Source organism: Thamnophis sirtalis, unplaced genomic scaffold (assembly GCF_051295495.1).
Source record: "Thamnophis sirtalis isolate CommonGarterSnake01/CBP01778 unplaced genomic scaffold, rThaSir2_p1.2 scaffold_11, whole genome shotgun sequence".
In the NCBI taxonomy this organism is placed as follows: domain Eukaryota; kingdom Metazoa; phylum Chordata; class Lepidosauria; order Squamata; family Natricidae; genus Thamnophis; species Thamnophis sirtalis.
In genome coordinates, this window is record NW_028261391.1 from 16,312,134 (window position 1) to 16,333,061 (window position 20,928).

The following is a 20,928-nucleotide window of genomic DNA, read 5'->3' on the forward strand; positions in this document are numbered from 1 at the left end:
GGAAGGGGGAGAAAGCAGTGAAAAATACAAGTGAGTTACAGATAGAAATGAATAGAGCCTGAATTTGAAGCAAGTCAGTTGAAAGAAAAAAATCACTTATTTGGATTTACCTTTGATATTTATGTATTTTGATATTTATGTATGTATTAAGGATATTTGCATCTATAGATATGGATACATGATATACATCTAGACCAGTGGTTCCCAAACTTGGCAACTTTAAGACTTGTGGACTTCAACTCCCAGAATTCTCCAGCCAGCAGAGCTTAAAGTTGCCAAGTTTGGGAACCACTGATCTAGACGAAAGGCTGGGTGCTAAAGAATGGATGCTTTCGAATGGTGATGTCGGAGAAGATTCTTGAGACTCCCTTGCATTGCAAAGAGATCAAATCAGTCAATCCTAAAGGGAATCAACCTTGACTGTTCTTAGGAAGGAGAGATACTGAAGCTGAAGGTCAAATATTTTTTACCCACCTAATGAGACGAGAAGGACTTTCTGAGATCTTGCTGTTGGGAAACATTGAAGGCAAAGGGAGAAAAGCAGGGCAGAGGATGAGATGGTTACATTGTGTTGTTGAATATAAATTTAGGCAAACTCCTGGAAATAGTGGACCACAGGAGGGATCTGGTATGATATGGTCCATGGGGTCACAAAGAGTCAGACACGACTTAGTGACTGATCAACAACAACAAAATATACTGTAGATATATAGATAGGTGGCGGTGGAGATAGAGATAGAGATATGCTGTGTGATGGCTGACAAGTTAAAACACTGGACTTGTCTGTTGGAATGGGGTGAACTCTGGTCCCTGCCCTAATTCTTGACAACCTAGTCCCATGACAGTGAACATAGGGCACACAGAGCCCTCTCTGCGGGCACATGAGCCATCATCCCAGCTCAGCTCCGCCACACATGAGGCTTCTGCTGGCCAGCTGGTTTTCGGCTCTCTACCATGCATGTGCAGGAGGTGGGGCACATGCGGGAGAAGCGTTTGCATTCGTGAAGCAAGGGGAGATCATGCATGCATGCACAGGATCATGCATGCATGAGTGGGGTGCGGGGCGCATGCGGGGGGTTCGCGCGTGCATGCATGGGGGAGTGCAGGGAGATCATGTGTGCATGCATGGGTGCGGGGGAAGTGGGGGGGGTCACATGCTCATGCAGAGGGGGTGGGGCACAGGGGGTGGGCCACCAGGGGGGTTCTGCGCACATTGCATTACAGGTGCTTTCGGCATGCGACAGCAAAAAGGTTAGCCATTCAAAAGTATGCGAATGTGAGTAGATAAATAGGTACTACTTCAGTGGCAAGGTAACAGCACCCTATCACATCATGCTGGCCACTTGACCGTGGAAATGTCATTGGACAGCACTGCCTCAATAGCCTTGAAACAGAGATGAGCAACTCCCTCTAAAGTTGGCAACAACTAGCAGAATAAAATCCGCAAGGATCCTTTATCTTTTTTTTTTATAGATATAGATAGGGCTAGCTAAATATATTCAGGTAAGAACTCATTTACACAACCCACTAGAGAAACGGGTTTTCAAGGTACATTTAACAACTAGATGCTGGAGTGTTGCTGCTATATTGATTCCTTTAAAAAAGCAAAACACCAGCAGGAAGGATTATATACATATATATCTTACATGGCATCAGTTTTTTTTCCCTTTTCGTTCTGTAATAGTTGGAAGCCATTTATTTGGCCTTTTTCCAAAAAGGTGTTTACAATAAATTGTGTAAATATGGATTTTGAAGGCTCCAGATAACAGCGGCGGGCGACTGATAAATGAATGCAAATTGGATAATATGTTGAGATTGAAATTGATCTGCTTATATGGATTTCAGTATTTTTCGAGTCTTTTCTTAGTAGTATGTTTTTAAAAGGTTAGGTTAGGTTTATTGGATTTATATGCCACCCTTCTCCCAAAGACAGTGCGGTGTACAACATAAAAGAAAACACATATTACAAAAATTAAAAGGGATATTAAAGTATCAAAAATAACCCAGTTGATATTTACAATAAAAATTTAAAAATTAAATTAAAATTAACAACCAAATTTATCCTATATTTTATTCTATTCAGGCCAGGTCATAATTAGTACCTTGAATAGCACAACCGGCAACCAGTGCAGGCCGCCTAAAAGGGGGGTAACATGGGAGCACCTAGGTACCCCCATGATAACCCGCCCGGCCGCATTCTGGACCAGTTGAAGCCTCCGGGTGCTCTTCAAGGGCAGCCCCATGTAGAGAGTGTTACAGTAGTCCAGGCGAGAAAGGACGAGGGCATGAGTGACTATGCACAGAGCATCCCGATCCAGAAAGGGGCGCGGCTGATGTATCAGGTAAAAGGCCCCCCTGGTCATGGCCATCAGGTGTTCTTCTAAACTGAGCCGTGTATCCAGGAGGACTCCCAGATTGCGGGCCCTTTCTGAGGGGGGTAAAGTTTCTCCCCCTATCATCAAAGATGGAACAAGATGCATAAATCAGGATGATGGAAACCACAGCCACTCAGTCTTGGAGGGATTGAGCCTGAGCCTGTTCCTCCCCATCCAGATCCGCACAGCCTCCAGACATCGGGACATCACGTCAAGGGCATCGTTTGGGTGGCTTGGGGTAGAGATGAAAAGTTGGGTATCATCAGCATATTGATGATACCATACCCCAAAACCATGGATGATCTAGCTCAGCGGTTTCATATATATGTTGAACAGGAGGGATGAGAGAACCTACCCCTGGGGCACCCCACAAGTGACGCGCCTCGGGGTCGATCCCTGTCCTCCCGTCAACACGAACTGCGACCGATCTGACAGGTAGGAGAACCACCATAAAACGGTGCCCCCCACTCCCAACCCCCCGAGTCGTCGCACTAGGATACCATGGTCGATGGTATCGAAAGCCGCCAAGAGATCTAATAGGACCAGGATAGAGGAGCAGCCCCTGTCCTGGGCCTGCCAGAGGTCATCAGCCAACGTGACCAATACCGTCTCCGTGCTGTACCCAGGCCTGAAACCCGACTGAAACGGATCCAGGTAGGCAGCTTCATCTAGGTACTGAGGAAGCTACCACACTCTCGACAACCTTCGCTACAAAGCGAAGGTTGGAGACCAGACGATAGTTGGCTAAAGAGGCTGGGCCCAGGGAAAGCTTCTTAAGGAGGGGCCTCACCACCGCCTCCTTCAGGGCAGTGGGAAAGAACCCCTCTCTCAACGAAGCGTTGGTAATCGCCTGGAGCCAGCCTTGTGTCACCTCCCGGGAAGCCGAGACTAACCAACAGGGACACGGGTCAAGCACACAAGTGGCAGCACTGAGTCTCCCCATAATCCTGTCCATGCCCTTGGGGGTTACAGGGTCAAACTCATCCCAGATAGTCTCCACAAGATTGATCCCCGTCGACTCGCCCAAATCTACCCAGTCAGAGTCCAAGCCTGTCCGAATCTGAGCGATTTTATCCTGCAGATACTGAACAAATTCTTCAGCCCTACCCTGCAAGGGGTCTTCCCCAGTTCTTTGGTTAAGTAAGGAGCGGGTCACCCTAAACACCCTAAACAGGGCGGCTGGGCAGTTATCTGCGGACGTGATAAGAGAGGAAAAATGTTTCTTTTTTCTTTCTCAGAGAAGATGCTCAGAAATGCAGCTGCATTTATAATTTATTAATATGTGAAGGCACAGCATTTCTGGGAAAATCATCTGCAGTCTGTACAGCTTGACAGCTGTTTAGGAACACAGAATTTCCAATCTGATTTCCATTATCCATGTGTCACCCAATTGATTGGTGAGAGAGAGAGAAAGCGAGAGAGAGAGACAGACAGACAGACAGAGACAGAGAGAGGCAGAGAGACAGAATAAAATAAAAGAGAAAAAGGAAAGAATTGTTGATATGGCTCAATATTGCTCATCTTGGAAGAAGACCTACAGGATCAGTTAGCACGCTGGCACTGTAATAAAAGCAGAAGCCATTGTGAAAAAAGGACGGTGACTTGCTTGTCTCAATTAGCGCAGTTTATTCACGTCAGAATTGTTGCCATAGATCACTAGGACATCCCAGCTTTGCTGTCCTAAATGAATGGATCCTACGCTATTGCAAAATGTTTGTTTGATGGATTATGGTAAGAGCTGAGGAGCTGAGTATAGGACATTTGCAAGCTTGCCTGGGGCACATGAAAACCTTGGAGACGGCCCTCGGTTGAGAGGATGAAATATGTATATTCATACGCTCTTCATTTGGAACAAGAAGGGCCTCTGTGTTCTTTTCTGTAATGCCAATATTTATTGGGAAGGAGAATCCACTGACTACTCCGAAGTTGCATTTTGGAAAGTTTCTATGCTGCCCTTCAAAACAGAGATTCAAATATTGCATCTTGGGAGCGATAGCGTTTTATGCCTGGAAATCTGTGATTCTCCCTCAAGAAACTTAAAATCAAGGAGCTGAATACAATCACATAAGAAACGATTGTGTGTGTGTGTGTGTGTGTGTGTGTCCGTGCGTGCATGCATGCATGCACAGGTAGTCTTCAACTTAAGACCACAGTTGAGCCCACAATTTATGTTGTTAAGTGAGAAATGTATTAGGTGAGTTTTGCCCCGTTTTGCAACTTTTCCTGCCACAGTTGTTAAACGAATCACTGCAGTTGTTAAATTAGTAACATGGCTGTTAAGTGAATCTTCCCCATTGTCTTTGCTTGTCAGAAGGTTGTAAAAGGCAATTCCATGACCCCGGGACTCTGCAACCGTCATAAATATGAACCAGCTGTCAAGCATCTGAATGTAAACTGTGTGACTATGGGGATGCTGCAGTGGTCATAAGTATGAAAAATGTCCATAAGCCACTTTTTTTCAGTGCCATTGTAACTTTGAACGATCACTAAATGAACTGTTGTAAGTCTAGGATTACTTATGTTTATTTCTATTTACATGGCTGCCTAATTCACTGAGGCAACTGTGTTGGCAGGCAGACTGACTGAAACAGCCTCATCGGCTTCCCTAGTTGTTGATATTTATTTAATTATATAGACAGATTTATATCCTGCTTACTTCTATAGACTTAGAATGGTCTACACATGTAGACCATTTACAAAAAAATAAATAAAAATCACCTCTCAAGGCAACCCCACCTAGAGTGCTTTGCAGTAATCTAGCTACAAGATGAGGAGAGCATTAGTGGTGGGATTCAGCCAGTTCGGGCAAACTGGTTATTAAATTGCTGGCTGGCCCCGCCCCTTCCAGGAGTCCCCACAGGCCCCATTTTGGATTCCAGGTAAGTGCAGGGAGGCCTATTAGGCCCAAAACAGGGCACAGGGGCAGCAGTGCAGCCACCCCTCCGGCCCGTTTTTGTTCCCAGGGTTCAGGATGCCGTGCTGGTTGTCATACCTCTTGGCCACGCCCACCATGGGCAGTCATTAGGGCAGAGAAGCAGTTGTTAAATTATTTGAATCCCACCACTGGAGGGCCTGATTCATTGTTACCAGAGTCTCTGATAAACCTCTAGTCAACATGCAACCCAAAATTAACCTCTTGCTAAAAATAGAACCACTACCACATAGATTCTCAACTCTCAGCTTTCGTCGGTGGTCCAGAAGTATACAAGGTGAACATAGTGAAGTAGTAGGACCACGAAGAGTATACTTCCTGATGCTGACATCCCCTGGAAAGATCAGAAATATTTCTGTCCTATGCCTAGGCCTGAAATCAATTGAAAAGGATCTAGAAAGTCAATAGGACCCAAAGTCATTGAAGCCCCATTACCTTCTGGCTAAAATCTCTCAGAAGGAAAGGATGGAGTTGGCCAATTGTTGCCTAAGGTGACTGAATTGAAAGCTGGCCTCTTCAGAAGAAGACCGCATATGCTTAAATCTTTGGGCTGTTCAACTTCAAACCAAACCTGAACCCATACAGTTCACCATGCCATAGCTACGTTACATTAATGATCCCAGTTTAAAAATGACAAGCTAATGTGGATTTAGAATAGGTGGCTCCAGTTGACGCAAAACAATTTTTTTTTAAAGCAGATTTTGGAAATATGAATAAAATCTACATCGTCTAGTTTGATGCTGTTGTTAAGCAGTCCTAAGAGACACTGTCATATCCGAAAGCTGTTGCTTTGCTTGTGAAAAAGCAATCAATCTGCTATTTTTTGAGAGGGGAAAAGAACAACACAGGGACTATATTTCAAACATCTGCAGGATCATTTATATACAAGGGATGGGATTTCGCACGGATGGGATTCAGCCAGTTCGGAGCAGTTTGGGCAAACCGGATGTTAATTTTAATCTGGTTCGCCGAACCGATAGTTGCAAGAATTGGCTGACCCCCGCTTACTTCTCCCCTCCCAGGAGTCTCCATCTGGCCCATTTTGGATGCGAGGTAGGTGTAGGGCCTGTGCGGGGGCCCTGAGAGGGCAAAAAAATGGGCCTACTGGATGTACCAGAAGTCCAAAAACAGGCCCGTTTCTGGGCTCCAGAGCCTGGAGCAGGCCGTTTTCCCCCTCCTGGAGGCTCAAAGAAAGTTTCCGGAGCCTGGGGAGGGTGAAAAATGGGTCTACCGGAAGTACTGGAAGTCTGAAAACGGGCCTGTTTCCGGCCTCCAGTGGGCTCCGGGGCCCGGGGGAGGCCGTTTTCGCTCTCCTGGAAGCTCAAAGAAAACTTCCGAAGCCTGGAAAGGGCGAAAACGCCCCCTCCCTCCTTCCCGGCTTTGGTGCAGGAAAACGCACCCCCCCCTCCTTCCCGGCTTTGGTGCCAACTAGGCCATGCTCCCATGGCCACGCCCACCCAGCAACTGGGCAGAGAACTGGCTGCTAAAAAATTTTAATCCCACCCCTGGATGTTCTCCTGATGTTTGCTGCTTCTTCCAGGCAGAAAAGTCCACATTGTCCATAACCTGTGATGCTTAAGAGGACAGTGTTTGTTTGTTTGTGTGTGTGTGTGTTAATGAAATTATTCTCCTCCACTCATGCTGGATGTGTATACGCAAAAACACTACATCTTTTTGTTTCCCCTGTCTGTCTATATGTATAAAATGTAGATTTTTAAACACGCTCAAACATTTTGATATTGGCAGCCCCTCCTACATCCTCAATGCTCTTCCTTTTCCAGAATGAGTGGAGGAGAATTAACACACAAACACACACTGTCCTCTCATGCATCACAAGTTAGTGATGGACAATGTGGACTTTACTTGAACCACCCCACCACGGAAAAGAAAAGACGTGTCTGAATACGATGAAAGCAGGGAAGCCATATGGCTATTTTCCCCCCTCCATTATAAAGTAGCCAGAGTAGATATTATTTAATTTGTTTTGTCTTTAAATCAGGCAGGTCCAACCTTTGGATTTGCCTGGATTGCATTGAGTGAAGAGGAGTTGTTTTGGGCTGCATATAAAATATATAATACAATTAACCTATATATAAATGCACATAATAATCTTAAAAGATTACCATCTTGTGGGCTGCATGTGCTTTAAATGGGCCAGTATGCTGCTGGAGGATTGCAGTAATTAATTTCTAGTGTCTTTGGAAAACACTAAAAGCAGGAAAGCTAGTGAGAGTCATCAGTTGGAGTCCATCCAGCATCTGAAATCTGCAGAAGAGGAGATTAAAAGGGGAGTCAGCCTTCATTGCCAGAAAAATAAGGAAAGTTGTCTAGAAGAAAGTTTCAGGGTAGATTAAAAAAAAAAAAAGCATCCAAGCTTTAATTATTCTTGGCTGGCTCACTCGCTTAAACTCGGAGTTTTGTGAGTTATGGCCCTCCAGAGGCTGAAGGGTGCTTGAATGCAATGATATTTTTTGTTTTAAAAGCCGAGAACAGGTTTTGTTTGACTCTGTAAAATACGGCTGCAATTTAATGGAATACGACAGTGAAGATACATTTGCTGGCAGTTCTGTCATTGCAAAGTGAAGTGAGAAATTTGGTTTGCCAGCAACGGTGGCTAATTCATGGGTGATGAGAATACAGATGAATTTTAATCTGTATATCAGGCTTTTCCATTTGGAATGCTGTAAGTGTATTCAACTACAGTTTTGATATTTCTGAGCCAGTTTAGAGCCAATGTTCTTAGATAACTTAGATAACGTATCACAAGATTGTTGGAAATGTAGCCAGGCCATTCTATCATATGTGGTGGACGTGTACAACAGCAAAAAAATATTGGACAAGAATAAAAAATTGGCTGGAAGAGATAACTACACAATCAATAGAACTAAAAGCAGGATTATTTTTATTAGGGATAATTACAGGGAACTATGAGGAAAAAAATTCAGTACTTAATATTACATGTAACCACTGCAGCAAGAATCATATAAGCACAAAATTGGAAGAATAAAAATATACCAACAAAGGAAATTGTGATTTAAAAAAATATTAGAGTGCGCTGAGATGGACAGACTTACAAAAGAAATAAGAGATAAAGGAGAATTGGATTATTACTTAGTATGGAATTTATGGTACAAATGGCTAGAGGAAAGATGCAAAGAATAAAAAAGCATAAAGGGAAGAAAAATTAAGAAATCAGAAAACAATTACAAAACTGTATAAATAAATAAGAGGGGGGAATGTAAGATATATTGTATATAAAATAGTACAGAATAATAGTTATAAGAGGAATGTATGTATACAGATAGATATAAGATGTATTGTATAGAAATTAGCACATTGAAAGAGTAATATGTATAGAAGAAATACAAATGTATGTATGTATGCATGCATTGTATATGTATATGCATATGCATATGTATATGTATATGTATACATGTACGGACACAAAGAGTATAATGGAGCCATACCGATGTGGAAGGAGGCTCAGTAGAAGCACCTCACTGAGGACTACAAGCATAGGCTTTCCAAGCAGAGGGAAGACCTGTGAGAGTGCAAGGCCAGGTACCGCTCCCTGAAGGCTCAGTGGGCTAAGATGGTCAGACAGTTCCAGGCCATGAGGCACTCACACTGGAACAAGGCCTTCTGGCTCTTCGCCACCAGTGGCGCTGCCCTCCTGTCTTTGCCCAAAGTCCCACACCAGGAGGCTGAAGTAGACCCCAAGTTGGAATTTCTGCCCTCCTCTGACCCACACAAAAGGACCCCAAAGGAGGAGACTCTGCAGCAACACAAACATTCATTGCATGTACCTGGCCGAGGGGCCGTAGTTTGAGGACCTCTGATTTAGTGCAATATGAAAATGCAAATAATTTTTCTGCGGACCACCAAAATTTTATCACGGACCACCAGTGGTCCACGGACCACCACTTGGTGACCGCTGTTATAAAGCAATAGAACCTTGTAAGTCTGAATGAACATCCCCCTCTCACCCTTTATTTTCATGAGAACTAGAATAAAGGTGGACAAGATCTTTACTCAGATTACATTCCAGCCCTGGACTCCTTAGTCCACTTTTATCTGATCATTGTCTTGGGAGGGGCTTGTTCTAATGGCCATTTCCTCTGGCCTCTACACCCTCACCTCCTGTAGCCATGTCACTTACACCTTTGCCTTATCCTAGTTTCTCTCATTTAACTCAGAGTGCCTGAATTTCCTAAGCCTTGGAAACAGTCATAAAACAAGAAATGAATCATTGCTGTTGTTATGAACCTTCAGATTTACTATTGGAAAACTGAGGTATATCTTTGTTTGGATCAATAGTATTTACCTCAACTGAATTTGTATCAGTTGAGAAAGAAGTACAACAAATAAATTCTTCAGTTAAGAATTGTTTATTCAAATGCAGTCTATTTTTTTAATATATTAAGAAAGTTGTTCCTGGTGCTCTCTGTAGTCACACTTGATTTATGTATATTACAAAATGCTAGTAGTGCTTATGTCTAAGGAATTGATGCCCTAAACACAATTTTTTTAATGTGGTATTTGTTTAGAGATGACAGAAATTTGAAAGCAAGATACGTTAGTCATCTGTTTTCTCATCCCTTTCTTTCAAAGTCTTTTAGGCTTTGATTATTTCTTACCTTATTATAGTTACATATTGAATCACTTCCATAAAAGGTATTCTTTGTATAATGGAAATGTAGATTCTTAAGCTCTTAAATGCCTTTAGAGCTGAAGCCTTTACACCAGGAGTGTCAAAATTGATTTCATTGAGATCCGCATCAGAGTTCTGCTTCACTTTGTTGGGCGTGGCCAGCTCAACATCACTCGGGTCGGGGGCACTGGTAGTGGCCTGAGTGCTTTGCCCGAGCTCCATTTTCAGCTGTGACAGCCTCCTGCAACCCTCTGCCAGGGAAAAAAGAGCTTGGAGCCCATGGCTCTCACAAACTCCGTTTTCAGCCGCAATGACCTCCTGCAACCCTCTGCCAGTGAAAATGGAGCTCTGGAGGGCCGCACGCTGCCCTCCAGAGCTCCATTGCGGCTGGCAGAGGCACGCGGGCTGGTTCTTTGTTGTTTCCAGACCAGCCCCCGGGCCATATCTAAGCACCCCGTGGGCCGGCTCTGGCTCCTGGACCTTGAGTTTTGCTTTACTTGCTATGAGTGTGCTTGCCATTGCCTTCCGCTTAGGGCTGAGACAAGGTGACTGGCCCAAGGTCATCCACTTGATTTTTTGCTTAAAGTGGGACTATGGTTTGTGGCCTGGTACATTAACAGCCACCCCAAATTGGCTCTTTGTAGAATATACTACAGCTGCAATAGTAAACTGCGTGTAATTGGGAGACATAATTCTGTGACCAGCTTCCAAATTCATGGTATCTTTGGTATTATGAGAATTTGGCTTTCCTCGGCAGAAAAGTTAGGATGGAATTTTTAATTGTAACTCGGATTATTATTTTTTTAATTTATGAGTGTAACAGCTTATGTGCCATTTTATAGACTAGGGTCATAAAAGATGGGTCTGATAAACAAAGATTAATTACAACAGCATTATTGCCTTTAAGCTTTGCTTATAGGATTTCCGGAAGCATCCCTGGCCTTTGATGGAAATAGGCTACTTGACAGATGTTCCTTGTTTATCTCATCCAATAAAGCCCTTCTTCTTTTTCTTTACTTGTAGATTTATTTCTACACAGCTAATCTTGTTAGAAGAAGCAAGGATAGTTCAGTAACAGAATACTTGGGTATTTTATGTGGTGTTACAGCTTTAGATTTCAGTACTCTCTGAGTAAGACAGGAAAATAACTGTGCTTCAAATTTGCTTGTTCCATCTCTATAGCGTGACCCCCTTATGTGACCCTCCCCTGCACATGCACATGTAATCTCCCCATGCGCCCCCTGCATGCACACATGACCCCAGTGTGCACCCTCCCCCAGGCATGCACACACGACCCCTTCCACATGCACCCTGTCCCTGTGCATGTGACTACCATGAGCCCTCAAATGCATGCTCGTCTCCCTCGTCTCTCCCCACATGTGCGGCAGAGACCCAAAAACCAGCTGTCCAGCGGGAGGCGTGCATGCATGCATGGTGGAGCTAAGCTGGGGCGACGGCTCACGTGCCCAGAGAGAGGGCTCTGCGTGCCACCTGTGGCATGTGTGCCATAGGTTCGCCATCACAGTTCTACGGCCACCTATCTCAAGCAAGTGACACTTGATTGTACAAAGAGCTGATGTATCAAACGATGGAAATTAGTCTTTGCGGTGATTGGAGATTTTCAGTCATCCAGGTCATGATTGTCCCAAAGGTGCTTTTTTTCAAGACACAGACTGGACTTTCTGATTTTTTTTTTTAAGACAATTTTGCTTTTTTGATAAGAAAGAAAAACCAGAAAGTCCAGTGGTCTCTTGAAAAAAAACCACCTCTGGGATAGTCTTGGCAGTATTAATAGTACAATAATTTCTTTAAGGTGGCTGACTTCCAAAATCAACAAATTTTGATTTTGGATCTCTAGGTATCATTACATTTGTCATTCTCCTCATATTACAATACAGTACAATAGCAGAGTTGGAAGGGACCTTGGAGGTCTTCTAGTCCAACCCCCTGCCTAGGCAGGAAACCTATACTGTTTCTGACAAATGATTATCCAATCTTTTCTTAAAAGCTTCCAGTGTTGGGGCATTCACAACTTCTGCAGTCAAATTGTTGCACTGATTAATTGTTCCAACTGTCAGGAAATTTCTCCTCAGTTCTAAGTTGCTTCTCTCCTTGATTAGTTTCCACCCATTGCTTCTTGTTCTACCCTCAGGTGCTTTGGAGAATAGTTTGACTCCCTCTTCTTTGTGGCAACCCCTGAGATATTGGAACACTGCTATCATGCCTCCCCTAGTCTAGACATACCCAGTTCCTGCAACTATTCTTCTATTGACTGGGGAAGATGAGAAAATTGATATGAATCAATATTGAAAACCGAATATACTTTTCTTCTGTTCTATTCTATTCATGAACATTGGATTCACACTTAGGTGACACTAACATCTTTGAGTTTACTAGCTTGGCGATTATGCTTTAAGGGTCATTAGAAAAACAATGTTCAGCCTAAATGAATATTCAAGCCAAAAACAGTGACAGGTTTAAAATTTTCACTTGGATAATTTGCAAATTGAGACACACTAAGTACAGGTAGTTCTCGAGTTATGACCACAGTTGATCCCAAACTTAATGTTGCTAAGTGAAACGTTTGTTAAGTGAGTTTGACTTGTTCTCTTACGGTTGTTAAGTTGAATCATTGCATTTGTTAAATTAGTAACATGGTTGTTAAGTGAATCTTGATTCTCCATTGACTTTGCACTACAACCATCATAAATATTAAGCACTGAAGCCGAACATCTGAATTTTGATCATGTGACCATGGGGATGCTGCAAGGGTCATAAGTGTGAAAAATGATCATAAGTCACTTTTTTTAGTGCCGTTGTAACTTTGAACGGTCACTAAATGAACTGTATTACCGTCTATCTAGGTAAGCTTGGATAATGTGACTGGAAATGAAAATTGTTGCAAGGGATATTTCCACTGTGACTATGATACAGGTAGTTCTCAACTTACAACCACAGTGGAGGCCAGAATTCCGGTCAGTAAGTGAGACAGTTTTAAGTGAGTTTTGTCCCCTCTTATGACCTTTCTTGCCAAAGTTGTTAAGTGAATCACTGCAGTTGTTAAGTTGGTAACACGGTTGTTAAATGAATCTAGCTTCCCCATTGACTTTGCTTGTCAGAAGGTCCCCCAAAGGTGATCACATGACCCCGGGACGCTGCAACCGTCATAAATATGAGTCACTTGCCAAGCATCTGCATTTGGATCATGACTATTTTGCAGTGGTGTTAAGTATTAAAAATGGTCATAAGCCACTTTTTTCAGTGCCATTTTGCTTTGAACTGAATGAACTGTTGTAAGTTGAGGATTAGCTTTACACAATAATATAATTGTTGTTGTTGTTGTTAGTTAAGTCGTGTCTGACCCATCGCGACAACATTCCTCCATGTCTTCCTTTCTTCTACCATCCTCTGCAATACATTTAAGCTCACACCAACTGCTTCAGTGACTCCATCCAGTCATCTCATTCTCTGTCGTCCCCTTCTTCTTTTGCCCTCAATCTTTCCCAGCATTGTCTCTTTTCCAGTAAGTCCTTCCTTCTCATTAGGTGGCCAAAGTATTTGAGTTTCATCTTCCGGATCTGGCCTTCTAAAGAGCAGTCAGGGTTGATCTCCTCTAGGACTGACGGGTTTGATCGCCTTGTAGTCCAAGAGACTCACATGAGTCTTCTCCAGCACCATAGTTCAAAGGCCTCAATTCTTTATCTCCCACTGAAGAAGGAAATGACAACCCACTCCAGTATCTTTGCCATAAAAACCCCAATGGACAGTACCAAAAGGCCCCATTTATTGTTGTTGTTAGTTGCAAAGTCGTGTCCGACCCATCGCAACCCCATTGACAACGTTCCTCCAGGCCTTCCTGTCCTCTACCATCCTCTGGAATCCATTTAAGATTACGCCGACTGTTTAAGTGACTCAATCCAGCCACCTCATTCTATTTAAAAAGTAGTTGATATGCAGGTGCATGTTTGATGGACTCAGCAGATCGTGGTAAAGACTGCAGTTGGGTTGAAAATGTGTCCTAATTAATAAAAGATGGCGCCCAAGGCAAAAAAATAAAATAAATCCAAAAAATGTTGAAAACATTACCTGAGTAAGTGACCCTGTGCTCCCTGCTAAAGAGTCATTTCATTCCTTACTCACCCCCATCTGCCACTTCCTCTCTCCAATGGAAGGTCTTGTATGACCTAATGTGTCAAAAATCTATTAATCATAGTGTTTGGCAGAGAACTTTTCCTACTTTTTCTGCCTTACAGAGAATATGATTTAAAAATCATATATGAAAAGGGAAGAATATTTTAGAGAAATTGATGGGTCGGATAGGTAGCACTTTCTGCACTTATTTAACGATATGAATGACAGAAAAACAGAGTTGGAAGGGACCTCGGAGGTCTTCTAGTCCAACCCCTTGCTCAAGCAGAAACTCTACACCGTTTCAGACAAAGGGTTGGACCTCCAGGGTTGGAGCACCCACAACTTCTGGAGGCAAGCTGTTCTGCTGGTTAATTATTCTCACTGTTAGGAAGTTTCTCTGTACTTCTAGATTGCTTCTCTCCTTGATTCGTATCCACACATTGCTTCTTGTCCTGCCTTCAGATGCTTTGGAGAATAAGGTTGACTCCCTTTTCTTTGTGGCAGCCCCTGAGATACAATACAATACAATGGCAGATTTGGAAGGGACCTTGGAGGTCTTCTAGTCCAACCCCCTGCCTAGGCAGGAAACCCTATACTGTTTCAGACAAATGGCTATCCAACATCTTCTTAAAGACTTCCAGTGTTGGGGCATTCACAACTTCTGCAGGCAAGCTGTCCCACTGATTAATTGTTCTAACTGTCAGGAAATTTCTCCTCAGTTATAAGTTGCTTCTCTCCTTGATTAGTTTCCACCCATTGTTTCTTGTTCTACTGTCAGGTGCCTTGGAAAATAGTTTGACTCCCTCTTCTTCGTGGCGATCTCCGGGAAGGCAAAAACCCAGAAATGGCTGCTACTGCCATTGTGGAGTCTGCTACGGTTGTCATAGTGTCATATGAGTGCTTTGATGCACTGCAAATAGGCCAGTAAATTAATGACAAAACCACCCACGTTAGTCTTCCTGATCGCTTAGCAGGAAAAATGTAGGTGCTAAAACTACTTCCATCAGAATGAATAGCTAACATTTGGCTATCTGCACAGATTGGCTGTCTGGAATGAGATGTAATTGCGTACTTCATGTGTGTTCAGTGCTTTGACTCAGTGACCCTTTTTGGATAATTAAATATTATGAATGCTCCTTTGTGTTTGTTTCCCCTTCAAAGGGGATGCTTAAGAATATAAGTTCGGTAGAGTTCTGTTATACAACTTTGTCCTTTGCCACGTGAATTTCCTGCAGCAGTCAATTTATGATTGGGATTGTTACACATTCTCAACATTTGAAATGTGTCCTGGAGCCACAATGTTTTCCTGCTTCTGAAATCTGTTAAATACATGTCTTCATAGATAATCAAGCTAATGAAGTGAGGCTGTTGACTTCTAACTTTGCACTACTTACCTTAAAGGGATGAAGCAATCAAGCGGGAATAAATTATATTTGGAGATAAGGCCTGTCCAATTTATGAGAATTGATGACTTGGAAGCTTTGTTGATAAATTATTGGCCCTGATGTGCAACTGTGAAATCTAACTGACTTTATTTGTTTGATTTGTTCTAGGGCCGTCATGTTAAAACCGGGCAACTTGCAGCGATTAAAGTCATGGATGTCACTGGGGTAATGTATTCTTATCTCACTTTCTAAATTATGAATGTGTATGATTAAAGTGCCAGGCAATTCACTCAAGAATTTGAAAGCATCCAGGAATTATTTAAATGTTGATTTGGTTTCCATTGGCTCGAGTTGCAACAATACACATGGAGAATTGCCAATAATCACAGTATATTTTTTTTAAGTGCCAGTTCATTTCATAGAAAAACCAGCACCAAGACATTTAGTGTTTTCAGGGGGGGGATCTCATTAATAAAGGACAGCTATGTGATTTGGTGATTGTTTTTGAAATATTTTTTCTTGCCGTCAATGTATAGAATGTATTGCTTCTGTGCTTTGATGAGCAATGAGAGGCAGGAGTGGGCTGCGGGGGGTTTGCAGGGGTTCGGGAGAACCTCTAGCTAAGATTCTGTGCAGTTTGGAGAACCTCCAAATCCCACTCCTGGATGGCCCCACCCACCCCTCCCCTCTCCTCCCAGGAGTCCCCATTTGGCCCGTTTTGGATGCAGGTAAATGCAGGGTGTGCTTGGAGGCTTAGGGAAGGCGTAAAATGGGCCTACTGGAAGTTCGGGAAAGCTGGAAATGGGCCCATTTCCTGCCACCAGAGGGTCTCTTGAGCCTCGGGAAGCCATTTTCGCCTGCTCGGAGGCTCAAGGAAAGCCCCCGAAGCCTGGGGAGGGCAAAAATGCCCCCCGCTGTAGTGCAGGAGGCTGATTAGGCCACACCCACCATGGCCACACCCACCCAGCAACCAGGCAGGGAATCCTTTGCTAAAAATTTTGAAGCCCACCCCTAGGCACAAGTAATAGTAATAGTAATTACTATTTTAATCATTTATTTGCTTCGTTCTCTGGAAAACAGTGAAGATTGGTTCTCCATACACTATTTTGCCAACACTTTGTGGTGTTGGAGGCAAATAAAAAGTACTATAAACACAGCTGAAATTTCTCAAGAAAACTTAATTTCATACAATTTCTTATAGCTAATCACAAATAGCCCTTCAAAATTCCACACCCTGCTTGTGAACAAAGAGGTTGGATGGGCAATTATTGCATGTTTGTCTTAGAGAATATTCTTTAAAGGTTCCTTAAAGGAATGGCTCTCTTCAGTAACAATAGTTGTGTCTGATTGATAACAAAATTTCTAATCCTCTTTTCCAAGTCGCTGTTTACTATTTGTAACCCAATTTCTTTTATAGAGCCTATATATATATATATGTAACCCAATTTCTTTTATAGAGCCTATATACATATAGAGCCTATATATATATATATATATATATATATATATATATATATATATATATATATATATATATATATATATATATATATACACACATATACACACACACACACACACACACACACACACACACACACAAACGCTGGCTCAATAAAAGAAATATATATATATATTATATATATAAAATATATATATAAAACTATACCCCTTGTCATTTCATTGTTATTATTATAATTGTTATTTATTAATAGAAATTCTATCGCTAATTATATCAAGTTCCTCTCTTCAAACCAACACGTGTGTGTACCTTGTTATTATCATTTATTTAACATGTCACTCTAAAGATTACTAAATTACTAATCACTAATCATATTGTAGAAGTGTGTCAATTGGTTACAAATAACTTTCATGCATCTCTTCCACAGTCATTACTTAGAATTCAAATCACATTACGTATTTTAAATAAAAAATCTTTATATATCTTACTATCAACATACCATGCTTCTCATTTGACTGTGGTTGTTTTAACATAGATTTGCATGAAATAGTCCAAAATTAAAAACACAACCACATAGTAGCATTTCATTAATTATTTCTAATATCATCTAATAACATTACCCCTGTATAGCATGTTCTAAGTAAAAATTAATTACGTTTGATAACAAGGTTTCTAATCCTCCTTTCCAAATCGCTGTTTACAATTTATATCCAAATTCCTTTTATTAAGCCAGTACACACACACACACACACACACACACACACACAAAACACATATATAGTTCACTATATCCCTTGTCACTCCATTCATGAAATGTTCTCTGAAATTATCTTCCCTTTTGGAACACTTTATAAAATACTCCTGTTTTATGCCATTTGAATGATAGCTAATAGGAAAACAAAACAGAACATATATGCCTGGCATCAATTCTAGCACTCTTGAAATTTCACAAGAACACAAGTGTGAACACTGATATTGAGAGCACATATTCGATTTAGGCCACTAACCATAAATACATTTAACAATGAAATGGTGAAATGTTTTTGTTATAGACATTTCCATAAATTTGGGAGATCCGTGTCTCGATAGGAGTAGATGCCAGTTGCTGACTCAGGCCTTAGACCTGAGCTCCATTTTTATCAACAAAGAAAATTGTCCAATGAATTAGAATCAGAATTGTTTATGTGTCAGTGCCCAACATATGTACAATGAGATGGGTTGAACACTCTCAGTGCGCTCCCCCCCCCCAACACAATACAACTCACAGTGAAGACAGGAAATCCCTAACCCAATAAATCATATTAACAAACACCCAGTCCTATTGCACCGGTGTGAACATGTTACATGTTGCACCGGCCCTGCAAGTCCATCGTATTACGTAGTTATGATCTTATTTCGCATTCAGAAGTCTGACAGTCCATGGATAGAAACTGTCCTTCAGCCTGTTTGTGCGGCTGCCTATGCTTCTCTATCTCCTTCCAGATGGTTGGAGAATAAAGAAGGGCTGATCAGGGTGTGAGTCATCCCTGAGGATTTTCCTCACTCTTCTAAGGCAGCGAGCCCTCGCGATCAGGGGACAGCCCACGATGTTTTGTGCTGCGCTCACCCCCCCTCTGTAATGTTTTTCTATCCTTGGCTGTCAAACCGGCTTGCCATACCGTGATGCAATAAGTGAGGACGCTTTCTATTGTGGACGGGTAAAAGGAGGACATCCGTTGTTGTTCCCCATGCATTCCTTGCTCTTTCAATGCACTCCTTGCTTACACTTGCTTTTCCTCTGGAGTTTCAGTCTCTTGATCCTTCCATGTGGTCTTTCCTTTATCTTTGCCAGCCTTAAGAGATTCAGTTTGGTCAAACAACAGCCAGCTGGGCCAGCGTGTTTTTAACACCTGAATAGAGAGTACAGTGGTCCTACCAATCAAACAGCTGGCTGCAATTGATCTGGACTTTTATAAGATCCTTTGTGTGAGTTGCCTCCTCTGTTTACATCACCACAACATTCTTCCCATCCTTCATAACCAATAAATTCCTAGCTTTTATTTTACAAAGCACATGTGCTGCTTGTTGCTGCTCATGTAAAATACTGCACTGGGGATAAAATAACAATTCAATAAGGATTCGATTAGGTTTTAATTTGTCATGAGTGTAAAGCAGTTTTTTTATTTCTTATATTTACAATATTTCCTTTACTTTCTCTAGAATTTCTAGTTTGTGTGTTGGTTTGGTGTCCCTCCCTTCAAAGAGGTAGTCTGTCCTCTTTGAAATAAATATTGATATAAAAATTGCTAATTCTCTGCAAGAAGTAAGGCAGTGTCTTCTGGATATCTTGTTCTGTCCTAGGCTTCCCAAGATCATGCAGCAGACTCCTCATCCCGATAAAACCACTTTTATTTAGGTTAAAGGGAATTCCTCTCCAGCAAAGTCCCGGCAAACAGTCTTTCATGAGATTTCACAACTACAGACCGTTATCAGGCGTGGAGAGTTGCCAGGCTGATATCTTCCAAACACCACGCTGTAGCAGCAATTATTTGGCAATAAGTCAGGAAGAGATCTTCACCCTAATGAATTGAACTAATCGTCTCCTGCAAACTCCCTTCCCCTTTCGCTCCTCTTTACTCCCTTTGAGAAGGGCCATTCACTGTCCATCTGTGCCTTTACTCCCGAGTTGGCCCTTGTTCCTTAGCTGTTCCCTTTTCCTGGGAGCTCTGCACATGTGAACATCGGGAACAGGCTCCAGCTGTTTTTCTGCCCCAATGATATCTCCATATCTGTGGTGCACCAGCTGTTGAAGACATTACACATATTCTATTTGGTTGCAACCTATATTCCGCAGAAAGGACCATTTACTTAGATCTTTAATTAAACACTAAAAAAATACTGGAATACCCAGTTGATAGAAAGGTACAGAGATTTTCTAGGTATTCGACTTGCTAGTCTTTTTTATGGGGAAAATAAACAATTTGCTTGCTACAGAAACCCAGAAGGAAAAATATAAAATGACTTATGTTTTTCTGGAAATGTAAGCACTCTAGGAATTGTTTAATAAGGGTTTTAATTCACCACATGCTATTTTTAAGAGTTATGGCTACATGTCTTGCCTAGGAATTATAGTGTGATATTGTCTTCAGAAAGAATTTGCTTTAAAAAGACAGATTAAATAGCTCCTTGTGCTCTGTCTCACGAATCCCAACAATTTCTTCCTTCTTTCATTCTTTCTCTTACACATGGTTTCCCCCCCCCTCATTCATTCACTAATGCTCAAGCTCCCACCCTATTCATTCATATACAAATACACCTCTCTTTCCATTTTTCCACATATGTTTTGCAATTCTCCTAGGATGTCTGTATAAAAAATGACATCAGTTTTGTCCCTAGCAATAGCCCTTAGACTTATATACCACTTCATAGTGCTTTTACACCCCTCTCTAAGCTGTTTACAGAATCAGTATATTGGCCCCAACAATCTGGGTCCTCCTTTTATTCACCTCAAAAGGATGGAAGGCCGAGTCAACCTTGAGCCTGGTGAGATTCGATCTGCCAAACAGCAGCTTTTGAGTCAACCGAAGTGGCCTGCAATACTGCACTCTATCCACTGTACCACCTCAGCGCCACTGTGCCCTCCTTGTAATAAGCTTTTTTAAAGAAGGATAAGAGATCTCTAATCCTAGAGCCTTTCAGTCCCAGAGTCCCAGTAAGATTTATAAAATATACAACACAAAAATTAAACCAAATGGATGGGGTAAAATACCAACATAGCAGAGTCTCTTTTAAAAGTATAAGATAAGGTACTATAATAATGTATGTTAATAAACGATGCAAGTCTATAGCCTGTAAAATAACAATGCATGTCTTCTAGAATAAAGTAATACAAAATAACACTAATTCAATGTCAGAATCTCCCTAGAATCTAAGTCGTTATACTTGGAACCAGCTATGCCTTATTTTCATTGTGGAGACCAGGGACGTGAAGTCACTAGAGGCAGGGGAGGTGT

At 41.9% G+C, this 20,928-nt stretch overlaps 1 protein-coding gene across 6 annotated transcripts in view; it reads left to right on the top strand.

The window, feature by feature from the left end:
• The window catches only part of TNIK (TRAF2 and NCK interacting kinase), a 348,933-nt gene that overhangs the window by 163,222 nt on the left and 164,783 nt on the right, over window positions 1-20,928 (top strand). For all 6 annotated transcript variants that reach the window (XM_087725246.1, XM_087725250.1, XM_087725247.1 and 3 more), the window contains exon 3: window positions 15,643-15,699. In XM_087725246.1, coding sequence (XP_087581372.1) covers window positions 15,643-15,699 — 57 coding nt within the window. The remainder of the gene's footprint in view (window positions 1-15,642; window positions 15,700-20,928) is intronic.